Below are 24,711 nucleotides of genomic sequence, written 5' to 3'. Positions count from 1 at the left end.
CATATCCTTTGCCAATTTTACAATGAGGTTGTTTGTTCTTTTGTCATTGAGTTGTAGAATTTCTTTATATATATGTACTGGATATCAAACTCTTATCAGATATATGGCTTCCAAATATTTTCTTCTATTGAGTAGGCTGCCTCTTCACCTTTTTGAAAAGTCTTTTAGGCACAGAAGCATTTGATTTTGAGGAGTTCCCATTTATCTATTTTTTCTTTCATTGCTTGTGCTTTGGATGTAAGGTCTATGAAGCTACCTCCTATTACTAAGTCATGAAGATGTTTCTCCTTATTTTCTTCTAGAAGTTTATGGTACTGGCTCTTATATTTATGTCTTTGATCCACTTTGAGTTACTTTTTTGTATAGGGAGTGAGGTAGGGGTCCTCTTTCGTTTCTTTGGCTATAGATATCCAGTTTTCCCAACACCATTTATTGAAGAGACTATCCTAGTTCAGTGGATTTGGGAGCCTTGTCAAAATCAATTAGCCATAGATCTGGGGGTCTATTTCCAAACTCTTAATTAAATTCTACTGATCAATATGTCTTTCTTTTTGCCAGTACCATGCTGTTTTGTTTGCTGTGGCTTTGTACTGTGCTTTAAAATCAGGAAGTATAAGTCATCCCACTTCATTCTTCTTTTTTAGGAAGTTTTTGGCAATTATAGGCCTCTTCCCTTCCAAATAACTTTGGTGACAAGCTTTTTCAAACTGCAAAGTAGGTTGTTGTAATTTTGATTGGCATTACATTGAATCTATAGATCAATTTGGGTAAAATAGACATCTTCACGATATTTGGTCTTCCTATCCATGAACACAGAATATCTTCCACCTATTTAGGTCCTCTTTGCTTTCTTTCAGCAAAGTTTTGTAGTTTTCTGTGTAGAGGTCCTTTATGTCCTTGGGTAAGTTTATTCCTAGAAATTTGATTCTTTTAGTTACTATTGTGAATGGAATTTTTTCTTAATTGCCTCAGTTAGGTCATTGCTAGTATGACCTAAAAAACATTACTGATTTTTACACAAGTAACAAAGATTAAAGCAGAAATACATTAACTGAAGAACAAAAAAAAAGATAGAGAGAATCAATAAAACCGAAAGTTGGTTCTTTGAGAAGATTAACAAGGTTGATAAACCCTTAGCTAGACTGACAAAGTCAAAAGGAAAGGAGATGCAAATAAACAAAATCAGAAATGAAAGAGGGATCATTCCTATGTGTCCCAAAGAAATAAAAAAAAAAAAACATATGAGGTTACTATGAGCAGCTGTATACCAACAATCTAGACAACTTAGAGGAAGTGAATACTTTCCTAAAAAATGCATGAACATCCTACCCTGATGTAAAAAAGAAGTAATAGACCTCAACAAACCAATCACAAATTAAGAGATTCAATCATTCATCAAAAGCCTTCATACAAAGAAAAGCCCGGGGCCAGATGGCTTCACAGAGGAATTTTTCAAAACATTCCAAAAAGAACTTACACCAATCCTGCTCAAACTCTTACAAAATATTGAAGGAAAAGGAACATGACCTAACTCATTTTATGAGTTTAACATCACTGTAATACTAAAACCAGATAAGATACTACAAGAAAGGAAAACTACAGGCCAATCTCTCTAATGAATACAGATGCAAAAATTCTCAACATACTTGTAAATTAAATCCGAAGGCACATTAAAATAATTTATACATCACGACCAAGTGGGGTTCATTGCAGGCCTGCAAGCATGATTCAACATAAAAAAATCAATGTAATACAACACATTAACAAATCAAAAGGGAAAAAATAACATGATTATATCAGTTGATGCTAAGAAAGCATTTGACAAATTCAGCATTCTTTTCTGATAAAAAAAAAATACTTCAAAAGGTAGGAATCGAAGAAAACCTCCTCAATATTATAAAGGTTATATATGAAAAACCTACATCCAGCATCATACTCAATGGCAAGAGACTGAAAGCCTTACCCCTAAGATCGAGAATGAGACAAGGATGCCCACTGTCACCACTGTTATTCAACATAGAAGTTCTAGCTAGAGTAAACAGGTAAGAAAAAGAAATAAAAGGCACCCAAATCAGAAAGGAAATGGTAAAACTCTCATTATTTGCAGATGACATGATCCTGTATTTGGAAGATCCTGACAAATCCATGAGAGCAATTTGAACTAATGCACAAATTCAGCAAAGTGGTGGAATTTTTTTTTAAAGACAGCTTTGCTATTTATAGAATTCCTGGTTGGCAATTTTTAGCTTTCAGCACTTTAAATCTGTCTTCCCACCATCTTCTTGCCTCCATGATTTCTAATGAGAAATTGGCCCTTAATCTTATTGTGACTCCCTTGTTGGGACTCCCTGGTACATGACACATTGCTTCTCTCTTGTGACTTTCAGACTTCTTTATCTTTGGCATTCGACAATTCGATAACAACATAGCATAGTTTGGTTCTATCTGGGTATAAGCTGGAGTTCACTGAACACTTTGAATGTGTAAATTCATGTCTTTTATTAAATTTGGGAAATTTTCAGCCATTATTTCTTTAAATATTCTCTCTCTCTCTCTCTCTCTCTCTCTCTCTCTCTCTCTCTTCTGGGACTCACACAAAACATATCTTGGTACACATGATATTGTCCCACAGTTTTCTCAGACTCTGTTTACTTTCCTTCATTCTCTCCTCTTTCTGCTTCTCAGACAGGATGACTTAAATTGCTGTATCTTCAAGTTCACTGCTTCTTTTCTGCCAGCTCCAGTCTGCTGTTGAAAGCCCCTAGACACTTTCTTATTTCTGTTTCTGTGGTCTTCAGCTCTGTTTTATTCCCTTTTATAATTGTGAGCCCTGTACTGATCTTCTCATTGTGTTCATCTGTCATCTTCTTAATTTCCCTTAGTTCTTTGTCCAAGTTTTCCTTCAGTTTTTCGAGCACATTTTGGACTATTTTGTTTTTGTCTGTCTGGAGTGTCTGAGGTCTGATCCCCTTGATCATTTCAAAAGCATTAATCTTGTCTTTTGTCTAGGCCATTGCTTCCTGTTTCTTTGTATGTTTTGTGGCCTTCTTGAGACTTGGATATTATTCTATTTTAATGCATTATTGCTGGAATTTAGACTCTGAGGTGTCTTTTCCTTAAGCTTGTATGCAGCTGGATTGTGACAGAGATTTCCTTGAATGCCAGGAACTAAAAAAAAAAAAAAAAGAAGAAGAAGAAGAAGAAGAAAGAAAGAAAATACCTTTCCCAGTCTGTGAAAATCGACCTATGCAAGTGTTCTCTTTCAGAGCAATGTGCAATGACTTTGGAGAATAACTCCAGGCCAAAGTGTAGGGGCTTCCCTGGTACTTTCTCTACAACCATCTTTTATTGAGCATGCACTTGTGATCCCAGGAGTTCCCCCACGTATATGAATACATATGTCCCTCTTCCCTAGGAAACAATTACCTCATGGCCCTGGGCACTGTACTGTGTGTCCTACAGCCAGCAATTCCTTACCCCAGGCAATGCAACTTGACTGCTGTCCCACATCATACTTAAGGAGAGCTCAATAACTATCTTCTGTATACCAGGCAAGTTCTGGGATTGAAAGTCCTTCAAGTGACCACCAGATAGATTGGGCCAGACATGCATGCTCCCAGTATGTGCACAAAGGTTACTGTGCACCCTCTGGAACCAGAACCAGGGATCTACACTGAGAACACCTGGCCCGCTGCACTACCAGTTGCTAAGAGAATGGAGGAGGAATCAGCCTGGGACTCCTACCATTTTTAAGTGAGCTATTTCTTACTTTGACTCTTACCCTGTTACTGCTAGTCCTTTAACTATTCTGGAGCTTTGAGAAAGTTGTATCTGCCAATTCTTGCTGGTGGTTCAGAGCTTCTGTAGGGAGAAGGCGGCCTGAAGCTTCTCACTCTAACATCTTGATTGGGGTGGAGTCTTAATGGAAACATTTAATTTAGTCACTAGCTTTTCAAGGGTTATAGGTAAAAAGAAAGATGTTTTATTTAAAAAAGAAAACTGTAAGCTACCACTTGTTAAACATTTATTATATGCCAAGTAGTATGTTAAGTGCTTTACATACCTATTTAATTCTCACCATCATGTAATAAGTAGATATTACGGTCACCATTTTAAAAATCAGCAGGTTACAATCTTGGCACAAATCCCACAAAGTATAGCTATTGAATTAGGACTCAAAATCAGAGCTGTCTGATAGCAAAGGCTGTGCTTTTCCACTACTTTATCTTAAATCATTAAATCAAAATATTACTTTATTGAAGAGTGTCTCCCTTCTATGAATCCTTCCTTTCTTTATTATTTACCACTCTCCTCTGCTGTTTGAGAAAAGGTAAGTCGCTTTCCCCAATTACTTAGTTCATTTTGATTCCACCATAGCTGTAACAACTGTTTATGGCCCAGAGGTAAACCTGAGTTGACAAAACATATACTTAGATTATCATGACATAACCTTTGGAAATTAATAGGTGAATCATCAAAGGAGGCAAATGCTTTCTCAAACTGAGAATGAATTATCTAACAAAAGGCTTCAAAAAAAAAGCATTGTCATGATAGGCAATGACTTCTTTTTGTCACTGGAGATGTTCAAGAAAATTCTGTAAATCATACTATAAAATACTATTTAGAAATTGAGTTTGATACTATTTGAGACCAAACAAAAATAAGACTCCATCATCTTAGCATATACAGTATTGAAATCTGTCACCTACATACTTTCTAGATGTCTAGAAAATGTTTTCCTTCAGTCAGAAATAAATTGACTAGAAAGTAAATTCCTGCTATCTTTTAGTTGTTTTTTTAATGTTTAAAGGAGTTTTTTTTAAAGCTTTTTGGACCTTTGAGATTTTCTTCTAGTCTCTTTCATTAATGTATACATTTAGTAGATATTTACTGAAAATTTATTGTGAGCAAACCACTGGCTGATAGACTGTAAGTTACTAGAGAAGTGAGAAAGGCATAACAGAGAACCTGACTTTCAGAACCCAAGAAGGAGAGAAATAAGATATAATAAGCAGAAAATAAATGTAATAAGGGAGTACAGACAAAGGGCTTTTAATAAGTCAGGGGTGTGAAAAACAAGACAAAATAATAAAGGAAAAATAAAAGAAATTCGGGGGTGTGAGAGATGGTTTCTACAGGGAAAATGCTGAGAAGGCTTCATGGAGAAGGTGACATTTAGGAGTTGAAAGGTAAGTGATTTAGTCAAGCAGGTGAGCCAGGGGAGACTAGGGTAAGAGTGCTGAAAAAGAATATTCAAATGCACTAGCAAAGGCAAGGAACTGAGAAAGGAGGAGCCCCTTTATTTTGTTCCTGTTTGAAACAATCATGATTTTAAACACTGACCTGTGCATGTGACTGTGGGGGAAAGCCTGGGTTAGCTAACCTCTCCAAGTCCCTCTCAGCTCTGCCATTCTCTATTCCCACTGAGGCCCTGTGTCTCACAAAGGTTAGGACATGTGTCTCCTCAAAGTTCTGCTCCTTTATTGTCATTTGATATCTTAGGCTCCTTGAATGCACTGATCACATCTCATTGATATTATATCTACCAGCGATGCCTAACAGTGCCTGGCACAAAGGGCTCTGTAACTGAGAACTGGAAGGAAAAGAAGAGATGGTTTTTTGTGTGTGAACCAAGATATTTGCACCTTTCCTTATACCGTCTTAAAAGCATGGCATCTGAAAATCCCAACAGAATCGTGCGGTTGCCCCCAGTTACTGAGACTAGAAAAGTATCTTATGCATTCCCCATTCTGTAGATATCTGCTAAATAATTTTGATTTCATGGGGGTTTTTCAGGATTTTTTATCACTATATGTAATTGCATTGTTTTCAGCTTCCATGTCAAATCAAAAACAGAATTTAGCTGTTGCTTTCATACAAATAACTGGATATTTTCAACTATAAGATGGGACTTTCCCGCCTTCAGCACCATGGCCAGAGAATGCATGCATTTAATACTGTGTTTTTTTAAAAACTTCCTTTTCTTAAGTTGCCAATCTTATCTGCACACTTTGTACAGAAAACTAGCACAGGATTAATCAAGTTCAGATGTTTTCCTAATAATATTAAAAGGTAAAATAACCTCTAATTCTAATCCTAATTTTACGAGGTAGAGGTTTAGGGTGCTTTTAAAAAGTTAAGATTAAATTAACTGCCTTATTAAACGAAACCTGAGCTCAACTATTGAAATTCTCCATTACAGGAAATAATTTTTGGCAAAATTGTAATTTTACAATCACAGCTCACTGAACAGATTGAAGAACTCTAGATTCATTTACTCATCTATGGTTAATGAAATGCATAAGTCCAAATATTGCTGGTTTAAGTAACTTCATCTTAATGCAATCTTCTTACTGTTAATACATAAATGCAAATACTCAGAAAAGATTGTAAAATATTAGTAGACTAGTGTTTAGGGATTTTCATATTAATTATATTCAATCAAATAGGGTAAATAGCATAAAAGTGAAATTGTTTTAATTATTTTTTTACTACTTTCTGAAACTAAGAAATCATTCCAGAGCTACAAAGTTCTTATTCAATAAGTCCATTGAGACATAAATCTCATGAGGAACTCGAAAAGAGAACACATATGTCAATAGGATCTTTTGAAAGGTGTTGGGAAGTTCTCTTGTACCAAAACAACTCCTCAAATACCTAATAACCTAAATTTTCACCTAGTCAGATTCAAGAAATCATAGACTAGGAGAACTGGAAGAGACTACTGTGATTTCCTTTTCTCACTTTACCTGACAGAATGAGTGAGGAACCACCCACAGTTAGAAATCATATTAACACAAGAGCGGAGATTAGTTCTATAATGATATATCTCCCAGACCAGGGTTTTGTATCCTCTACCATGCTGAAACACAGTGATCTCTGGACAAGAAAGATATCTTTAGCTGCTGGAGGCATTCACATAGGGAGGTGACAGCACAGAGTGACCCTAGAATGAATGGAGCGGAATGAGGAGGACATAGGTCAGAAGGAAACTGCCCAGAAATGTCTCAGTTCAACATACAACATTACAAATTTAAGAGTCAGATCATAAATGAGCATTTTTAGCAGAACAGATTGTCATGTTCGCATTGGCTGTTACCAGCCTTGGGGATTTGATTGTTTGTACAGCCCTTTGGCACATCCACTGCACCCAGATAAATCAGAGATTGAATTCAGGTGCTCTGGGTCAGCTGGCATAATGCCACCAACTGACCAGGTTGCATACATTAGATGCTTATGGTGACTCTTGAGACTTTCCGAAAACTAAATGGCAATGAGAACATTAGAGCGTAAGATAAATGTGTGCTCAATAAACATGGAAAATAATTAGGCTTGAACTCTTGAAAGGGGATTTGTTAAAGTAGTGATTCCATCCAATTCCCAGCCCACCCTGCCTCCTGTCTGCTCTACAAAGTTAGCCACAGAGGAATCCCAAGAGATCAGAGAGGTAATAAATATTCAAGTGATAATTTCAAACTTCCTGCAAATTCTACTAAACCCACTTCAAATCTTTGAGAAAAAGAATAATGTAAATTTTGCCCTGGCACTTCATAGTGAATTTAAGTAGAATTGGAAATTATAGAAGATGTAAAAAATAAATAAACAAAGGAACAAAGCAAATTAATCAAATTTCTTTGTACACCAAAAACCAGGGTTATGTCAGGTTCTTTGTAAATTTGCATTCTGATGAGCGTTAGTCCTTATCTGCAGCTCTTGAAGGAAAAGGTGTCCAAACTATAACAAAATTTAAAAAGTATAGTGGAAGAGAATAAATTGAATTTTCACTTCAAGTTCTTTGCAATTATTGGAAGCTATTCACATTATAGGTATTAGACAGGGTTATTTCCATTCGCCAAACAGCAAAATTCTGCCAGTAGCTATCCTGTCATTAGCTGTACCCTTTGACGTTCATCAAAACTCTTCATAGCAATATTCAATTCATTATCTTTTTAATAATTCTCGACTAAATTAAATCAATATCAATATATTGTCCATCTGTTAGTGGTGTGCTAAAGATCATAAATTGAAGTTTTTAATATCAGTACTTCAGTTAAATTACATTTTAAGGGGAATATGAAAATTGGGGATTAAAACTTCAAATTTCATAAGACATTAACTTTTTTTCATGTTGACTTTTTGATGACAATCTGAGGAAGCATAGAATCAGTAAAAAGGAGTGCATTTATTAATCTTCTATATAAATTTGCAGTGACAGCTTGATTAAAACGAGTCTCTAAATGTTTTCATCAGTCATGCAGGTTATAGGGATTTACAAATAAAATTGCAACACTTTGAAACCAAAGATAATTCCTCCACCCCATATCAATGAGACCATGGTGCAGAAATGTGTTGTTTGACTTTTAAAATGTTAATAAGGTAAGGGCAATGGTGGCTCTGGGGCAGAATTCTCACCTGCCATGCCAGAGACCCGGCTCAATTCCCAGAACCTGCCCAGGCCAAAAAAAAATGAAAGTTGAAATAAGAAATATTTTCACCCCTCTTATGATCCTGTTCAAATCCCGCTGCCTACGTGATGCCTTCCTGCTCTGCCTGCCCCCCAGCCAGTCTCTCCTTACACTGTACATCAAAAGAACAAACCTGAATCATATCTTTTAGAACTCCATCTTCTACCATCCTCAATTGTCTTCTAATTCCTTCCTGCATCTTAACCTTCCACCCCTACCTTCCCCACTCCTGGCTGGATGACAGTTGAGATCAGAGGTGCGTGGGCTGCAGTGGGGTGTGGGTAGGATTGGTGGTGGGGAAAAGGTGAGAACCTCTTGACATGGATCTGTTAAAGACACAGTGGCCCAGATGTTGAGATGCATTGCAACCGACCACGCTTCCTTTTTTTTTTAAGATGGAAAGAATACTAAAGTTTTATCCAGATTATTCACTTTGTTTTATAAGTTGTCTATTTTGTACTTGTTATAATACCCTGGAAGCCACCTGGAATTAGATGTTATTAGGGGATTTTTCTCATTTCTTAGGAATGATAAGAGCAATGGGATCATGCAGAATGCTGTCCTAGGGGGCAAGTGACATGTCAGGCAGGCGCCAACTCTCACATGGTTCAGAAAAAAACAACACACATACGTAGCAAAATGTTAACAACTGCCGAATCTAGGTGGTAGGGATAAAGGTGTTACACTTTTCTTTTTCTTTCAAATTTTCTGTGTCTCAAAGTTTTCATCACAAAAGTTTAGAGAACAGTATAGGTTCATTTCAGAAAATACAAACGAAAGGAAGAATTTTTTTAAGTCCTTTGTCCTATTCAGAAGCAAATCATTTTTTAACAAGGCGTCTATATATTGTCAGACCCTTATTTTTAAAAAAAAGTTGTAATTGTCTTCTTTTATATCACAACGTCTTTAAAAAATGTTTCATATGAATAAATTCATTTCTAGAACATCATTTTCAATAGCCCCTGAGCATTTCATTATATGGATATTAAGGTCTTTTCTAATAGTCTGTGGTTACTTTTTCCCTAAAGTAAGACTAAGGAGAAAGAATAAAGCAATGGCCTTAGCTTGGACCGCTGACACCAGTTTCTCACACATGTTGAATGAGACTCACGAATAATTAGCCTTGAAACTAGCTGTTAAAATGATTAATATTTGGGGAAATAGCCATTGTAGGGGGGAGGAAAAGGAAAGAAATTGCATTTACTTCTCTGGACATCAATTTGAGCCTCCTGAATGAGCTCCGAGGGCTCTGACACTCAGCTGTGGGCAATGGCCATGGGCATCACCTCTGAGCTCAGAAGAAAATGCAGGATCTCAGACCCCACCAGACTCACTGAATCAGAATCTGGATTTAACAAGTTTCCCAGGTAAATCACATGCGAATCTTTAAGGTCTCTTGAAGCTCTAATAACCTATACTTCTCTAGATACGACCTTGAATATGTAAATATTAAACCTTTAAAGTACATAAATCTTTACATAACTATTATGTCAATGGTAATGGATATCTCTCCACTGCTTTCATAAGGGACGGATCTCTAGGCTAAATTTGCCCCTTTTCCTTACCCATTTTGCATATGATTTTGACAAATAAAAACTTGCCATGGCTTTCTCCAAATGAAAGCCTAGGAAAATGGGCTGAACTAATAAACTATCAATGTTTTGACTTTTATAGTATTTGGTGTAGTTATCTGTGCTTTGCAAATAGTCTTAGACGGTGAGCCAAAAAAAGGGGGGGGGGAAATGAGCAGTTGGAAATAAGCCACTTCTGCATATTAGAAGCAGATGATGTTATAGGAAAAGGGAGGGAAGTAAGGAAAAGAAAGGAATGAGGGTACCCACCCTTAGAGTCACTGGACTGAAAGGTGACTGTTTTAGTTTGTTAAAGCAGCTGGAATGCAATATACCAGAAACAGACAGCTTTTAAAAAGGGAATTTATTAAGTTGCAAGTTTACAGCTCTAAGGCTGTGAAAATGTCCCGATTAAAACACCAACAAGAGGTTACCTTCACTCAAGAAAAGCTGGTGCCATCTGGAACTTCTCTCTCAGCTGAGAAGCCACATAGCAAGGCTTCCCCGAGAGCATTTTCCTTCTGCATCTCCATAGATCTCTGGCTGTGTGGGGTTTGTTGGCTCTGAGTCTTTTCCAAAATGGTTCCCTCTTAAGGGGCTCCAGTAAGCAACCCCACCCAGAACAGGTAGAAACACATCTCCACGGAAACCACCTAATCGAAAGGTACGACCTACAATTGGGTCTGTCACATCTTCATGGAAGCAATCAAAAAGATCTCACCCATCCACATTGAATCAAGGCTAAAGAACATGGTCTTGCTGGAGTACACAAAAGCTTCAAACTGGCACAGTGACTAAATTGAGACCCTGGTATAAACTGAACCATGATGGATGAACTATTTGTATCAACTAGACCCTATCATGTAGGCAGCACTATTATTTTAGAAGAGTTCCCATCAGCTAACAAGTTCCTGTCCCATGTATTAGTTCAAATATATTGGAGCAAATGACATCTTCTGACACCACCACCCTTAAGTCACTCAATAAAGAACTCTAGAAAGATTTTATCAAAGAAAAGCTCTTAGCCATAATGACAATATTAAGTCCACAAACCTCCTAGAAATCATTCCTATCCGGTCTACACACATCTTCCCAGAGCTGAGTGTGAAGCAGATGAGAAGAGAACAGGAGGCTTCCCTGTCCTAAAATGTGGAGCCTCTGTCTCCTCCTGGTCTAGACCACTGTCATGTTCCTAGCAGGTCGTCTCATCACGAAGTCCTGGACTGCCCCTCATCCTTCCAAATCCATTGTTAATTTTGTACAGCTTACTACAGCTTGACTCCCTGAAACTTGGCCCAGCTCTCTCTGCTCCCCACAACAGTGAACCATTACAGAGAAGCCAGATAATGGTGCTGTGTAAACTCTGTGGAATGACTTTGGAATTTTGCTTGGGCAAATGAAACTTAACAGAGAAATGGGCCCCGACTATACATACTAGTAAGAAAAGTATTCCAATCGATGCCTAAGTAGTTTTGAGGAATATGTGAGTTGGGATTTATTTCCAAAATGTTGATTCTACTTAGACTAGACTAAGAATTGGGCATAAGAGAAGGGAAAAAGGGAAAGATGTGAAAGTAAGGAGGTGCTTGGACATAGTAGTTGTGTTTTTCCTAAACATTTCTTGCACAAAGTCTTTTATTTGCCCGGTCTAAGTCCAGAAGTGGTCCCAACTATCTTTCTTTAATTTGTTAAATCCCTTCCAATGATACAACTAAATTATTCCCTTTTATAAAAACTGCCATTTAACTAAATAGCATCAGACAATTTAGGAATAATTTTTAGATAACACAGAGTCTTCATGCCTCATTAAACCAGTGATGTTCTTACTCGTAGCATACTTCAAAGTGTAATGTTGTTATTACAAATATTTCTAATAAATCAATTGTCTGGCAAGTCTAATGTAGTGTCGATGTAATGTGGTAATTGTGACTTTTTTGTTGACTCCCAAAGGATCAGCAGGTTGGTGGTGCTGGTGGGGATTCCTTGCATTGGAAGGAGCACAAACCTGGAAAAGAAGAGAGTAGAGGCTCTTCTGAATTGTGCCATTATTATAATGTGTGACATTTTTCTGCATCACTCCATTTCTTTGTATATAAAATATATTTCATAGCAATTGCTATGATATAATTGCCCATGGCTCACTAAAGGTTATTTAATTGATTTAAATGAGATAACAGATATCAATGTGTTTTTCTAAAGATTAAGCCAGTAACATCTTAATAGAGTTAATGAACATCTTTTGAAATTAATAAGAAAATAAGACACACTAAATTTCTTTTTTATCCTTGCATGCTTTCTTATCTTCTAGCTCATCTTAATATCAGCAGTAAAACAATGTTCATGCTCTAGCAAGAAAAACTTCTTGGAGTATATAACATCTCTCTAAACTCAATTTTTCCCAGTACCCCAGGATATCCTTCTCATTGACTTTTAGTCTGCCTTGGATTTTCCCTTGTGAATTAAAAATGGAGCAGATAAAAGAAAAATTTAATTGTGTGACACTTTCCTCAAAATAATTTTAAAGTTTTAATTACCAGTCAAGAGAAATAATAGCTTTTGCTCTTTGTAATTTATTCCCTTTGTGAGATGCTTTTTTGCTTTTGTTTTTTAATTGGCACTGTTTAAACCTTTTTTTTTTCCAGTTCTTGGTAAAATCAGGAGTGCTGTTGGGAGTGCTCAGCTTCTTATGTCCCAGAAATTCCAGCAATTTTATTGGCTTTGCCAACAGAATATGGTAAGTGAATCCTCAGATAATCTTAGTTCTTTATAAACAAGGTGATGAATATCTGTTCTGTACATTCTCACCTTTTTTTTTTCTTTAAATTGTTAAAAAGTGCCTGTAAGTTGGAAGAATATTTAATGGATTTACAATAAAGGGTACTCCCCGGCTTTGGGGATAGTTGGGTTTCAGGGCTCTCATCTCAAAGTACAACCAAGGTGGGGAGACTGCAAGAGAGGGTGGCATTTTGATGGAAGAGGGAGCAGAAACTGGGAAGGAAGAGGAAAATTTACAGAAGTGTGGTTTGAGTTTGTAGCTCTGAAACTAGATATTCTCCAGAGAATGTTAAAAGGGGATTGGAAAATTAATTGTAATTATGGCTATTCTGTCTCAGTTTGCTAAAGCTGCCAGAATAAAATATGCCAGAAGCAGGTTGGCTTTTAACATTGGGGATTTATTAAGCTACAAGTTACAATTCTAAGACTGTGAAAATGTCCAAATTAAGATATCAACAAGAGGATACCTTCTCTGAGGAAAGGCTGCTGGCATCAGAGGTTCCTCTGTCACATGGGAAGGCGCCTGGCAAGAGTCAGCTCATTCTTCTCTCCTGGGCTCAGCTTCTGGTTTCAGGGGTTTTCTCTCTCAGTTCCTATGGGTCCTTTTCTCACATCTCTCGGGTGTTTCTTCCTAACATCTCTGGGCTTTTGCTCTTTGATCCTCTTCACAAAGGACTCCAGTAAGGGATTAAGACCAACCTGGAAGGCGCTGGAAAAACTTAATCAAAAGATCCCACCCACAATGTGTCTACACTCATAAGAATGGGTTAAAAGAACATGGCTTTTCTGGGGTGTAGCTTCAAACCAGCACAGTCACTTATAAAGAAAATGATCTGAGGAGACTTAAAATAAAAACATGCAAACTGCATTTAAAGAGATTAAGAAGAAATGTTAGAAATGCTTTAAGCTTAAAGGCTTTAAATTTTACAATCCAGAGTGAAATGAATATACCGTGAACCTGATATTAGTTAACACAAGTTTGCATTAAATTCGATTTTGATCTTCCTGGCAATCAAAGAAAAAGAAAAATCATATATGTAACATATTGCATAAATATTATATACATATGTAACACTATGTATATATAACATTATGTGTAGTTGTGCATATATATTTATATATAGTTTTCATTTTATATATATTCCCCACGAAAATTTACATCATTCACTCAATTTTATCATTGTATTTAGAGAAATAACTTCATAGTATTCAAATTGTCCACAATTTAAAGAAGCATTGTCCACAGTTTAAAGAAGCACTGATAGTTGCTGGAGGTTTTAGGTAGGTACTGTTTTAAGTCACAGGAATGAGTCTAGAAAATACAAATTTACAGACCACATATTGATTTTTCCCAGACCAAACATTTTCAGCAAAATACAGAGACCTCTGATAGGCCTCTTATAGCAGTGATGCTCAGTGTTTTGGTGGTGTTTTGTTTTGCTCTTTGATTCACGAGGAGATGTGAATATATGGAATGCTCTTATGTGTCAAAAAAAAAAAAACCTCCAAAATATCAGAATTGCCAATCATCTACTTTACTTAGTAGCATTAGATACTACGTTTTCTCCTAGTGTTTTCCATTTAACCCCATTAAAGTTCATCATAACTTCTGAAGCATTACCAACATGTCACCAATGAAATAAAGTTACAGTCATTTAAAGAGTGGGAGAAAGAAGGTTTTGTATTCCTTGGGGAAAAAACAAACAAGCATATAGCTGTATAAACCTTGAATTATCATATAAACTATAAATGTTCTGGCCTCTTCCATAACATCTCTTAAATTATCTTTAAGTAGATCATTGGTGTGGGCTCTTACAGAGCTCTGTACTATATTATCCAAAGTCTGGTCAGCGTAGATAGTCACTGTCCTTTTAGATCTCAGAATCGAAAGCATCATACATATAAGCATCAGCATACTATGCAAGCCTAAATAATGTTGATTTTCCCTCTCCCAGAAGGAGGTAATATTAAACCTAAGAATTACTTATCCTAATATTTTTAAGCCTTTTATGAACTTCAGATTACATTTTATTGATAACCTTAAAAAAATCCTTTTGAGTTTTGAAATATTTAGCTTAGCTACTTACTTTTCTTTTGGCTTCCCACCAGGATTAGAACAAAAAAAACTCTGTAGCATTTGCTGGGGAGGCGTGGGGGTGGTGGTGGGGAGACTGTCTCAGACTTACCCAGACAGTAAAGAAATGCTGAAAATATAAGATGTTTTGCTCATCAAAGCCGCATTGTCCACAGTTTGAAGAAGCACTGATAGTTGCTGGAGGTTTTAGGTGGGTACTGTTTTAAGTCACAGGAATGAGTCTAGAAAATGCAAATTCTAGAAAGACTAGAAATTCAAGCCCTGCAAAATTAGAACCCCACCAGGACACTTAAGGTAAACCACACAAAGCAGAAGTTCCTAAAGGTAAGAATGAATAGGTGATATGTTACGTTATCAGTATGCACATAATACTAAAAAGAATTCCCCCGAAATGTATCACTTGATACCTTCTTGCTCAATCTGTGGGTTTTTTTGGACTAGCTTGTTCACAATGCAGAATCTCATTCAGACCTACTGAATGTCTATCTGAATTTAACAAGCTCCCCAGGTTACATGTGTGCACGAGCACTGGTTTCTCAACACGTCTCAGTACACCATTGACACACAGAGAAATACCGTGCAATAGAATATGTGAGCACCAAATTTCACATCACATTGAACCTGGATGTTGGAGTCAGGGATACACGTGAAATTTAAAGGGCTAATTTAATCAAGAAATATAATGCCATATGGCTTTGCTGAGAGAGAAGGCATGGCATGGCACAACCACTAACATTTTTTAAAAGCATTTATAAACATATCAGGTTATCTGAGTTATACAAATATAACACACACACACACACACACACACACACACACACACTAAAAAAAGAATCGAACACATGAAACTAAATCATGACAATTCTACCCATTCAGACAAAACCTCTGTTTGAGATGGCTCCAAAAGACAATTGTTCTGTCAGCCTAGTGGAGGGATTCGAGCATTGATGCTAGCTACTGAGAATGCTTCTTTTTGTTTTCTGTTTGAAGACATAACCACAAGCACAATAATCAATCATGGGTCTTTGAGAGGAGAACCTGTCCTGCGTCCTTCTGACATATTTCAGCACCATCATGCCTGAGCCCAAAAGATGAGACAAAGTTAGCTGTGGTTGTGAAGTCCCTTCCAGAAGGAAGACATCCAAAACCTCCCTTTGAAATTCAAATTAATATTTAACAATTTCTTTTAGTGTGAAAAAAGTCTTCCCTACACCTGACCTAACCCTTTCCTCTGACAGTTTAGGCTCATTAGATCTCTTGTTCTGTCATCAGTGGAGACTGCAGACCTAATTGCAAGATGTTTTGTTTTGTTTTGTTTTCTTCACAACCAAAGGCTGCATTCAGGCTTAATACCAGTAAGGAAAAACCCTCAGTGCCCAGTTGTCTCTCTTCAGTGCAGGTTAAAACTGCTCCGACATTCCGAGCGCGCCTCATTAAATAAAACATTCACAGTACCTTGAGGTAGCAGGCTGCAGAGCTATTTGAGCAGGAAGAGGTTGCCCTCTTGTGGATCAAAACAAGGAGACTAGGCTTCAAACAGAAACAGCTCTGGAATGGCAATTTGGCAATTTTCAGAACTTCACTTTGGATGAGAAAATCTAGAGGACATTTTGTGAAAGTTATAAGTACACCAGGCAACGATTTTTACCATCTGACTTTACTGTCAGTGTAGGTTCCCATCTGGTCTCATCCTTTACATATGATAGGATGCAATTTTAATCCTTCTACAGTCTTGTTCTTTATGATTCCTTCCCCATCCTCACCCCTTCCTACTCCCCTCTGTCCCTCAGTGCCAGTGAATAATGCTGGATGTATAGTAGGTGCAAAGAAAATTTTTTTGTATTGAATACACTTCAAAAAAAAGATTACTTTTATACTGATGCCAAATAAGATTAAAGGAATTTTAAACGAAACTGTATACAAGCTCATTTTATACTTGATGTGAACAACTTATGGGTAAACTAAGATTGTACATTTTAAGCAAACTCAGATAAATATTTACTCACCAGTGATTTTTTCTGATGGTTTAAATTTACCAATCTGAGAGAGCCTCCCTCTGAATCAAGAAAAGCGCATTCGGAAAATCTGTACCTTTAATCCAGAGGTTGCAAACTCACACGCCTGCAAGGCCCAGGCATGTAAAGCAAAAGAGTGAGGCAAACCTATGTAAGACAACAGGAAGTGGGGGGGGGGGGACTGCGGTGTATGAAAGTGCTCGTGCCCCCTGGGGGTGGAGGGGGTGGCTACTCAGGCAGCACATTGTTACACTGTGGGCACAAGAGCCCACCCTGCCAGGTGCTCCCATCTCAGTGAAGTCACCCAGTTTCCAGTGTGGGAGAAACCAAAGACATTTTTGGACCAGATTCAGCCCACAGGCTCACGGTTTGTAGTTCTGTAGTATGACCTCTATCTTCGAAGTGTGAGGAACCTGTCAGTTTGATCATTTTGTTTCTTCACGGGATTTACTTACCTGTCCTCCCTGTACATGGCAGGAAACTAAATATGCATCCCCTTTGTAAGGAATCCTTGATCTTCAGAATCAGATAGAACTAAAATTAGAGAACAAGCAGAGAAATAGAATTGTTGCCGAGCCTATTCCCACCACTGCCTCCAGCAATACCACTGTAAACTCATGAGTGTTCTGTTTTCTGACTAGTTCAACAGGTAGCCTAAAAAATTGGAGTCTTGTTTATTTTATAAGCTGTCCAGTATTTTAAAATGTTAATATTTGCAGGCATTCATAGGTTCTGAGAAAGCATTTTCAAACTGAAACAATGAACAAACATACTAGCTATTTTTTAACTGTCACCAAATACTCGTACTAAGGTAAACTGTTATTGAACCATCGTGGGCCTTCGCAAATATTTGCATCAGTATTTGAATTAGTCAGGCTTGTTTCTAATACTACTCTTTAAAAGGAACACGTGGGAAAAATCAGACTCTCCCAGATGCTCTTGAGCAGGAAGTCTTCACGGGTCTAAATTCTGAATGTGTGTTTTCAGGACCCCAGCGCCATGCCAAGGCCGACCTCCCAGGACCTCGCTGGCTACTGGGACATGCTGCAGCTCTCCATTGAGGATGTCAGCATGAAGTTTGATGAACTGCACCAGCTGAAGCTCAATGACTGGAAAATAATAGAGTCACCTGAAAGAAAGGTAATTGTACCCATACAATGTGATTTCCTTCCACACTGCTATTCATTGGCATCCTAGCAGCTAATCAAATTGCACAAGTGGTCTGTTTCCAATACTAAATTATAATGTGTTTCCCAGTCTTTGGCTAGCAATACAGGATGTAATTTTCATGTATCTAGGTGTGTCTATGTATGTGTGTGTGTATTGACTGGGTTGAATTGGAGTCATCTGACATATATATTCAATAGCAGTGTCTCCTTTTCTGCATCTCTCATACGTAGACAATTCAAGGAGACATTAGCCAAAAAAACACATTTAAATCTGTAGCTGTAGTCTCCTTCCATATAGAGATCTATCCTCTGAATTGTTGCATCAAAACTTTTTTTTTGTATTGAAATTATTTTTTATAGGAGAGATTTTAAGTCAGGTTACAATGACTACCTCCTATTCAAATAAACACTCTAATTTTATGGTTGCAGTTGAAGACATTTTAAATCTTACTGAGCAGTTTGGTAATGAAACTTCCTATAAATGTGGCAGTCTTGCTCCTTAAAAAAATGCTGAGAATTTCCAATGAATTTTAACCCTGTGATTTAACTTCTTCCCTTAAGGTACCATCTTCAATAGAGCTAATATATAAGTCTGCACTAGCAATAATACCTTGATTTGTAACACATTTTAGAGAAGTTATGAGTACTCAAAACCTGATTTTTCTAGACAAGCATAATAACTTAAAATAACAATAAAGAAAAATTAATCCAACATACTTTGGGGAAGTTGTGTTTAATATACAGCTGAGGATGTATATTTATATAATTAGAATGAAAGACAAATGTAGGTCATCACCATCTACTTTTCTCCTCCAAGTGTCCATTGACTGCCTTGGTGAAGTTCCAGGATAGAGCTAGGTGAAAAAAAATAATCCCTTTTATCACAGATAATGGAGGGAGGGAGCCATGAAAAGGTATGTGTTTTGCATAAGATATAAATGGTACATAAGCAAGTCCAGTTGTCTATGGCATAGTTTTCAAGTGAAGATGATACATAATAATTCAAAATGAAAAAGTTATTCTTAACTGAATACTAAAATAGAACTTACTAAATTAGACGAAATATATGCAATAATCCTTCCTGTTTTCCATTCCTGAATAATTAACTGTTGATATAAGCCCTCTCCCTAAGCTATACATAGAAAATGAAACTTCAAGCAAAAATGAGTTCTTGTTGAGGATATAGCACCCCTAGTCCAGAAGACATGCAGCTCTTTCACGTGACTGAGGTTAAGTGTCCTAAAGAAAAGTCTCTGTTCTTCTGAACACATTCGGAGAGCTCTACTCTGTAGACAGGCAAAGCCACCAGATCAAATCCACTTCTACTGCGGTATGTCTTAAGGCTTTTAAACCTCTTTTAAAGATGGACCCTCACAAGACATTTTAATAAATATGTCTTACTTTCCCATATTCCAAAGACTACCAAGAGAAGAGGAAAGAGATAAATACAACCATCTGCTTAACTATGAAAATAGCTAAACGCTGTAATGAATTAAGTACTCCATTGTTTTAGACGCATGCCAAAAAGTCAGAAGTCAGTTTTTCAAAGCGAATTCATTTTGAAATAAGCCATGGGAACCATTTCAGACCCTAAGACACCAGTAAAATAATTATTTTGCTGCCCCTTTAATCTTCTTCTCAAAGCAGTTTATACTACAGAGGTTATTACCACATTTGTTCACCCTTGACTTGTACGTCTACTTTTTTTCCCAAAATGTCCAAGCAAATCTGGCCCTCTTTGGATTTGTTGTGGAGGCTAAAGGGAGAAAAACCAAAAGTTGTATTTGTTTTCCCCCAAAAACCTGCTTAGAAGAAGAAAAGGGTTCAGGTCCTGGGAAAGAAATAATTGGCTATTCATAGTTCCTGTCAAAAGTCCATTATGGGAGTAGAATCAGTAGGTAGGACCAACTTCATTATTTTGTAACAGTGTTAAATAAAACAACACAATTTTGGATCCAGCCCATTCACCAGAACTTTACAAGCATCATATATTGCATTACGGTAGAATTGTGAAAGGTGTCTTATTGCAAAAGGTATACATGTAATTTGATGCAACTTACTTGAAAACATTTAGCTCATAGCAAAATAATTATTTGCTTCTTTTCACTGAATAAGTGAAAAATCACTATATATATATATATATTGTCAACATCAAGGAGTTTTAGGTCAAAATAGAGAAGTTACCTGGGACTCACCCACATAGGATGGTTTTCATAAATGTTCTTGTGTTCTTTGTGTTCTTTGGCAAGAGGAGACCCAGCTGATGGCAGGGGTCTCAAATGACATCTTCCAAAATTCCCTGTAGTGCTCATGGGTTTGGCATCATGGATATTTTCCAATGCCCAGAGATTATATGGTGATTTGGAAAATCTAGGAAGAAGGGTAAGTGTTAATCTAGCACCAAAATAAATATAGCTCAAAGACTGAGAAGATGTCACGTGTTCCTATGCATAACTTACTTATGCACTCCCACGGAAGAATTTGAGGGAGCTTACAAAAAGTGCATACTATACAAAAGGCACGTGTGTCATTATAGCAATCAGACACCAGAGAAACTGAGATGAATAGAGCCATAGTGAGATGGGCAGTGAGAAAGGACATACCACATACTCCAACGCAAGTAAGATAATATACAGGTAAGCATTCTCATTCTACTCAACAATTCTGACTTTTGATACTTTTCAGGAAGAGAGAAAGGTCCCCCCTCCAATACCAAAGAAGCCCCCAAAAGGGAAATTTCCTATTACGAGAGAAAAGTCCCTAGACCTGCCTGACAGACAGCGTCAAGAAGCTCGAAGACGGCTCATGGCCGCTAAGAGGGCTGCCTCCTTTCGACAGAATTCAGCCACGGAGCGTGCTGACAGCATTGAGATCTACATCCCCGAAGCCCAGACGCGGCTTTAAGGACAGAATGCTGCAACACTTACCTTTTTCTTCTTCTTCTTCTTCTTCTTCTTTTTAGCAAAATGCTTGTACAGTTTGTCATCTACCTGGTAATTTTTGTCTCATTTTCTCCATTGAATACACCCTCGCTCTTGTGTTCTTTGTGCCATAAACACAGTGGAATGCTTTTGATTTCTTTCCTTTGCTGAGCTCATTGCAAGATTGACCTCCTTTTTTTTGTTGTTTTTTAAACTGATGGTCTGACTTACAATCGGTTATGATGGATAGGCTTGATGAGACCTAACTTATCCACCTGAATCTCAGAGGATAACAAGAAACACCTCTTGAGATGGAACCCAACTTACATTTTGTTATTTATATTTTTCTAAATTGTGTGATAATTCTAAATAAGAATAACAAATAACTATAAATGGGTGCATCTCACCATTCACCAGAGGCATTAGATAACCCAAGTGGAAGGTGCTACAACTGGAAGTGCAGGAAAGAAAGAATCCATTTCTCCCTTTAATCTCTGGTTGCTTTTCCCTGAATCCTGTTGATTCATCTGCCCACCTACCTGCTATTCTAATACTCTTTGTCACTCCAGAAACTTGAGGCTTATTATGTCAAGTATATGATAATGAAAAGTGATCTCTTCAACTACTAAAACTTCCTACCATATGGTTCTCAAAAAACCCAGGAGATTACAAGTCTAAACCCATTAAAAATAGCCAGCACAGAATCAACACACAAAAATAAGCTGAATTTTCATACAAAGGAGTGATGGATGGAAAGAAATTGAAGTCTTAAAAAGGCTAATTCTATAGCAGGACTATAAAGAGAAAAAAAGAAAGTCCTTACTTCTATGAAATACTCGTACTTTTTAATTCCTTTTTAACTTTAAAACTTACATACTTTTTTTCCTTGAAGTTCACCATTTATGCTATGTGTGATTTATATTTATACATATATATATATATATATAAATGTATATATATATATATATTCTCAGACTGCTCTATCAGTTGACTTTCCAGGGTATCCTTAAAAAAAAGTTTGCTTGTTTAAAATGACAGTTGTGATATTGTATAAAGTTTAAGAAATATGAATGTGAGTGGTAAGTATAATTCAATTATATGGTAAAGATGAAATGTAGTTTACATTTGTATTTTTCCAGAATTCTTTTGTCCTATGCAGTATTGCTAAAACCAAGAATATATTTCTTGCTTGTTTTAGACCTGAAGAAAAATGGTCACATATTGTGATTTCCAGCTGTAGAATTTAAGAAAAATAATCTGTTTTCATGACACTGATTGGCACCAGAGAAAAATAGGAACTACTCTAATTGAAAGGCTTTACATTCCTAAAATCAAATTTAGATTCAGTAATCATTATTTCAACAGCACTTCTGGAAAAGAAGTGTGCTGTCCAGACCCATCTTCAAATGAACAACCTATAAATGTATCTATTCATTCCTAATCTTTCTCACTGTTACTCGTGGTAAAGGCAGGACTGCAATTAAAGATGGAAGTTTCCACCAAACTACCATGTCTTCCATTTCCCTGCTTTAAAGCATACCATGTACTTAGCCATAGGCAGAACAGCTTTCCATTATCCTACAGCACTTTGTTTTCTCATCTTGAGTCGCACTTTAAAATATACCCAGCTCACTCTGCTACCTGTTACACTGTCAAGAGCGTACAGTAAGGTAGTTACGCAGTGGGGGCATTCTTTAAGAATGCAGTTTTCCCTTTTCCTCATCTACATTCCACTAAGCATGGGGTTTACTGGGAGCACAGTTGATATTAAAGCATGTCTAGCTTCAAAGTTTTACTTTTTTAAAGCTGAGTAGTTAAGAATTCCCTGTAAGAACAAAACCCTGTAAATTGAGCCTCATGTCGGGTAAACATTTTACCAAACAGCCTTAAAATATATTTGGAAGCAAAAATCAGTATGAATGTAAAAACCTTGAAAAATGCAAAAAAAAAAAAAAAAAAATCCCTGAAATATTCTTCTATAAATGAATCCTGTTTCCCTGGAGTGTTCAAAGCATTTTTTCTACCTAAAGAAAAAAGCTAAATCCTGAGTAGTGTACAATAATGATGCATCTTCCTATATTCGCTATAATATGTTTAAAATTGTATTTGCAAGTATTGGCATTTTAGACATTAAAAATGATGTATTATTTAAGATGAACTGCTATTTAGAAATAACTACGAAAAGCAAAGTGAGTGTATATTCCCTCGTTAAAGGAAATGTAAAATGCATACATGCACGCCAACCTACTCACACATGTATATCTATTGGCAGCTGGTGTGTTTTATTTAATTTCCTTGAACTTATACAAAACATATAAAAACAAATGATAAAAATTAAACAATTATTTATCTTAGATCCCAAGATTCTGTTATTCTTACTTGAATGAAAGTATTCACCAGATATGGATTAATTTTTCGTGTTTTATATACTTATTTTTATCTCACAATTCCCAGAAGTTTTGGCCTAAATCGTTCCAAGATAACTGAACTACAATTAAATTTTACAACACTATTGATTCAAAGTGGGTGAATGTGTACATAGCCCGTTTGGTCTACTGTGTTCCAAAGAAGATTATTTAATAGTGGAACAGAGGCCTACTGCTAGATACGATGGGATGTTACATTTTTATGTTTCATGATTAAGTGCAATATATTCATTTCTCATGCAGGTGACATTCTATCATGAAAAGCCGAAAATAAGCCATGTTTATGTATTGTACATGCAAAGAAAAATAAAACTGTTTATAATACTTGTGTTAGTTAATCAAGCTAATTTATTCCTGTCATTTCTACCAGATATATAATATAGAACTGTAGTGTGCTATAGTGTGATCATATCACCTTATGTAGAATATAATTTTATAAGAGATTATACGTAAATTTAAGTTTCTAGAATATGGTTGAGAATAATAATACACAGTGTTCTGTGAACATTACTGTGAAAGAAAGAACAATTCCCTTTATAACAACATGCCTATATTTCCTAAAGATACAGGCAATAATTGTTAAAACTCAAATATTACTTTAGAAATCATTTTCCTCATAGCCAACAAGTTACTATTGCTGTGCTGAGGACTTCAGTTAACTTTCCGAAACAAAACACAAGTATCATAAATGGGATTCTACAATTTAACAAAACCCAGAAAAAGAGAATGCCACTTGTCAGCAGGAGAGTGTTCAATGTAATTCATCTCATATATCCTCATATGCTATTGTTGATTTAATGTAAAAGTGATTGCAATCAGTGACAATTGTTATCATTTTTTTGCTCAGCAAATTTATATAACCATCCTAGAATGGTATGTAAAAAAAAAAGTGAATGGTTGTATGACACCAAAAAAATGTTTTTGTTTAAATGTAACTGTTGTTGATATTTTCAACTCAAGATCAATTCTAAAGACTTACAATTAAATAGAAGTGCATTGTTAGAAAAAAACAAATTTAGTGTCTCTCAAAAAAAAAAAAAGCCACTAAATCAGTGATTTGTGAAGTGGAAGGAACCTCCTCCTTGCTGGCACCTATGGAAGTAGCCAAATTTATATCAGAAGACAACAAAATTCCAAAGCACACAACTGCATGGGTTTTTTTTTTTTTTTTTTTTTTTTTTTTTTTAAAGGAAGGAAAGACAGAGAAGGAAGGAAGGATGGAAGGAAGGAAGGGAAACATTTTTAAACATTTTCTTGTTTTATTATATTTTGTT

At 36.4% G+C, this 24,711-nt stretch overlaps 1 protein-coding gene across 1 annotated transcript in view; it reads left to right on the top strand.

Annotated features, from left to right (window-relative positions):
- The window catches only part of DLGAP2 (DLG associated protein 2), a 1,049,558-nt gene extending 1,028,564 nt beyond the window's left edge, over window positions 1-20,994 (top strand). The window contains exons 14-16 of the mRNA XM_077153013.1: window positions 12,679-12,770; window positions 17,909-18,061; window positions 20,776-20,994. Of these exons, the coding sequence (XP_077009128.1) occupies window positions 12,679-12,770; window positions 17,909-18,061; window positions 20,776-20,994 (464 nt within the window). The remainder of the gene's footprint in view (window positions 1-12,678; window positions 12,771-17,908; window positions 18,062-20,775) is intronic.
- The last annotated feature ends 3,717 nt before the right edge of the window (window positions 20,995-24,711 follow it).

Source organism: Tamandua tetradactyla, chromosome 3, assembly GCF_023851605.1.
Source record: "Tamandua tetradactyla isolate mTamTet1 chromosome 3, mTamTet1.pri, whole genome shotgun sequence".
Taxonomy (NCBI): Eukaryota; Metazoa; Chordata; class Mammalia; order Pilosa; family Myrmecophagidae; genus Tamandua; species Tamandua tetradactyla.
This window is presented reverse-complemented; position numbering and strand designations above follow the sequence as displayed.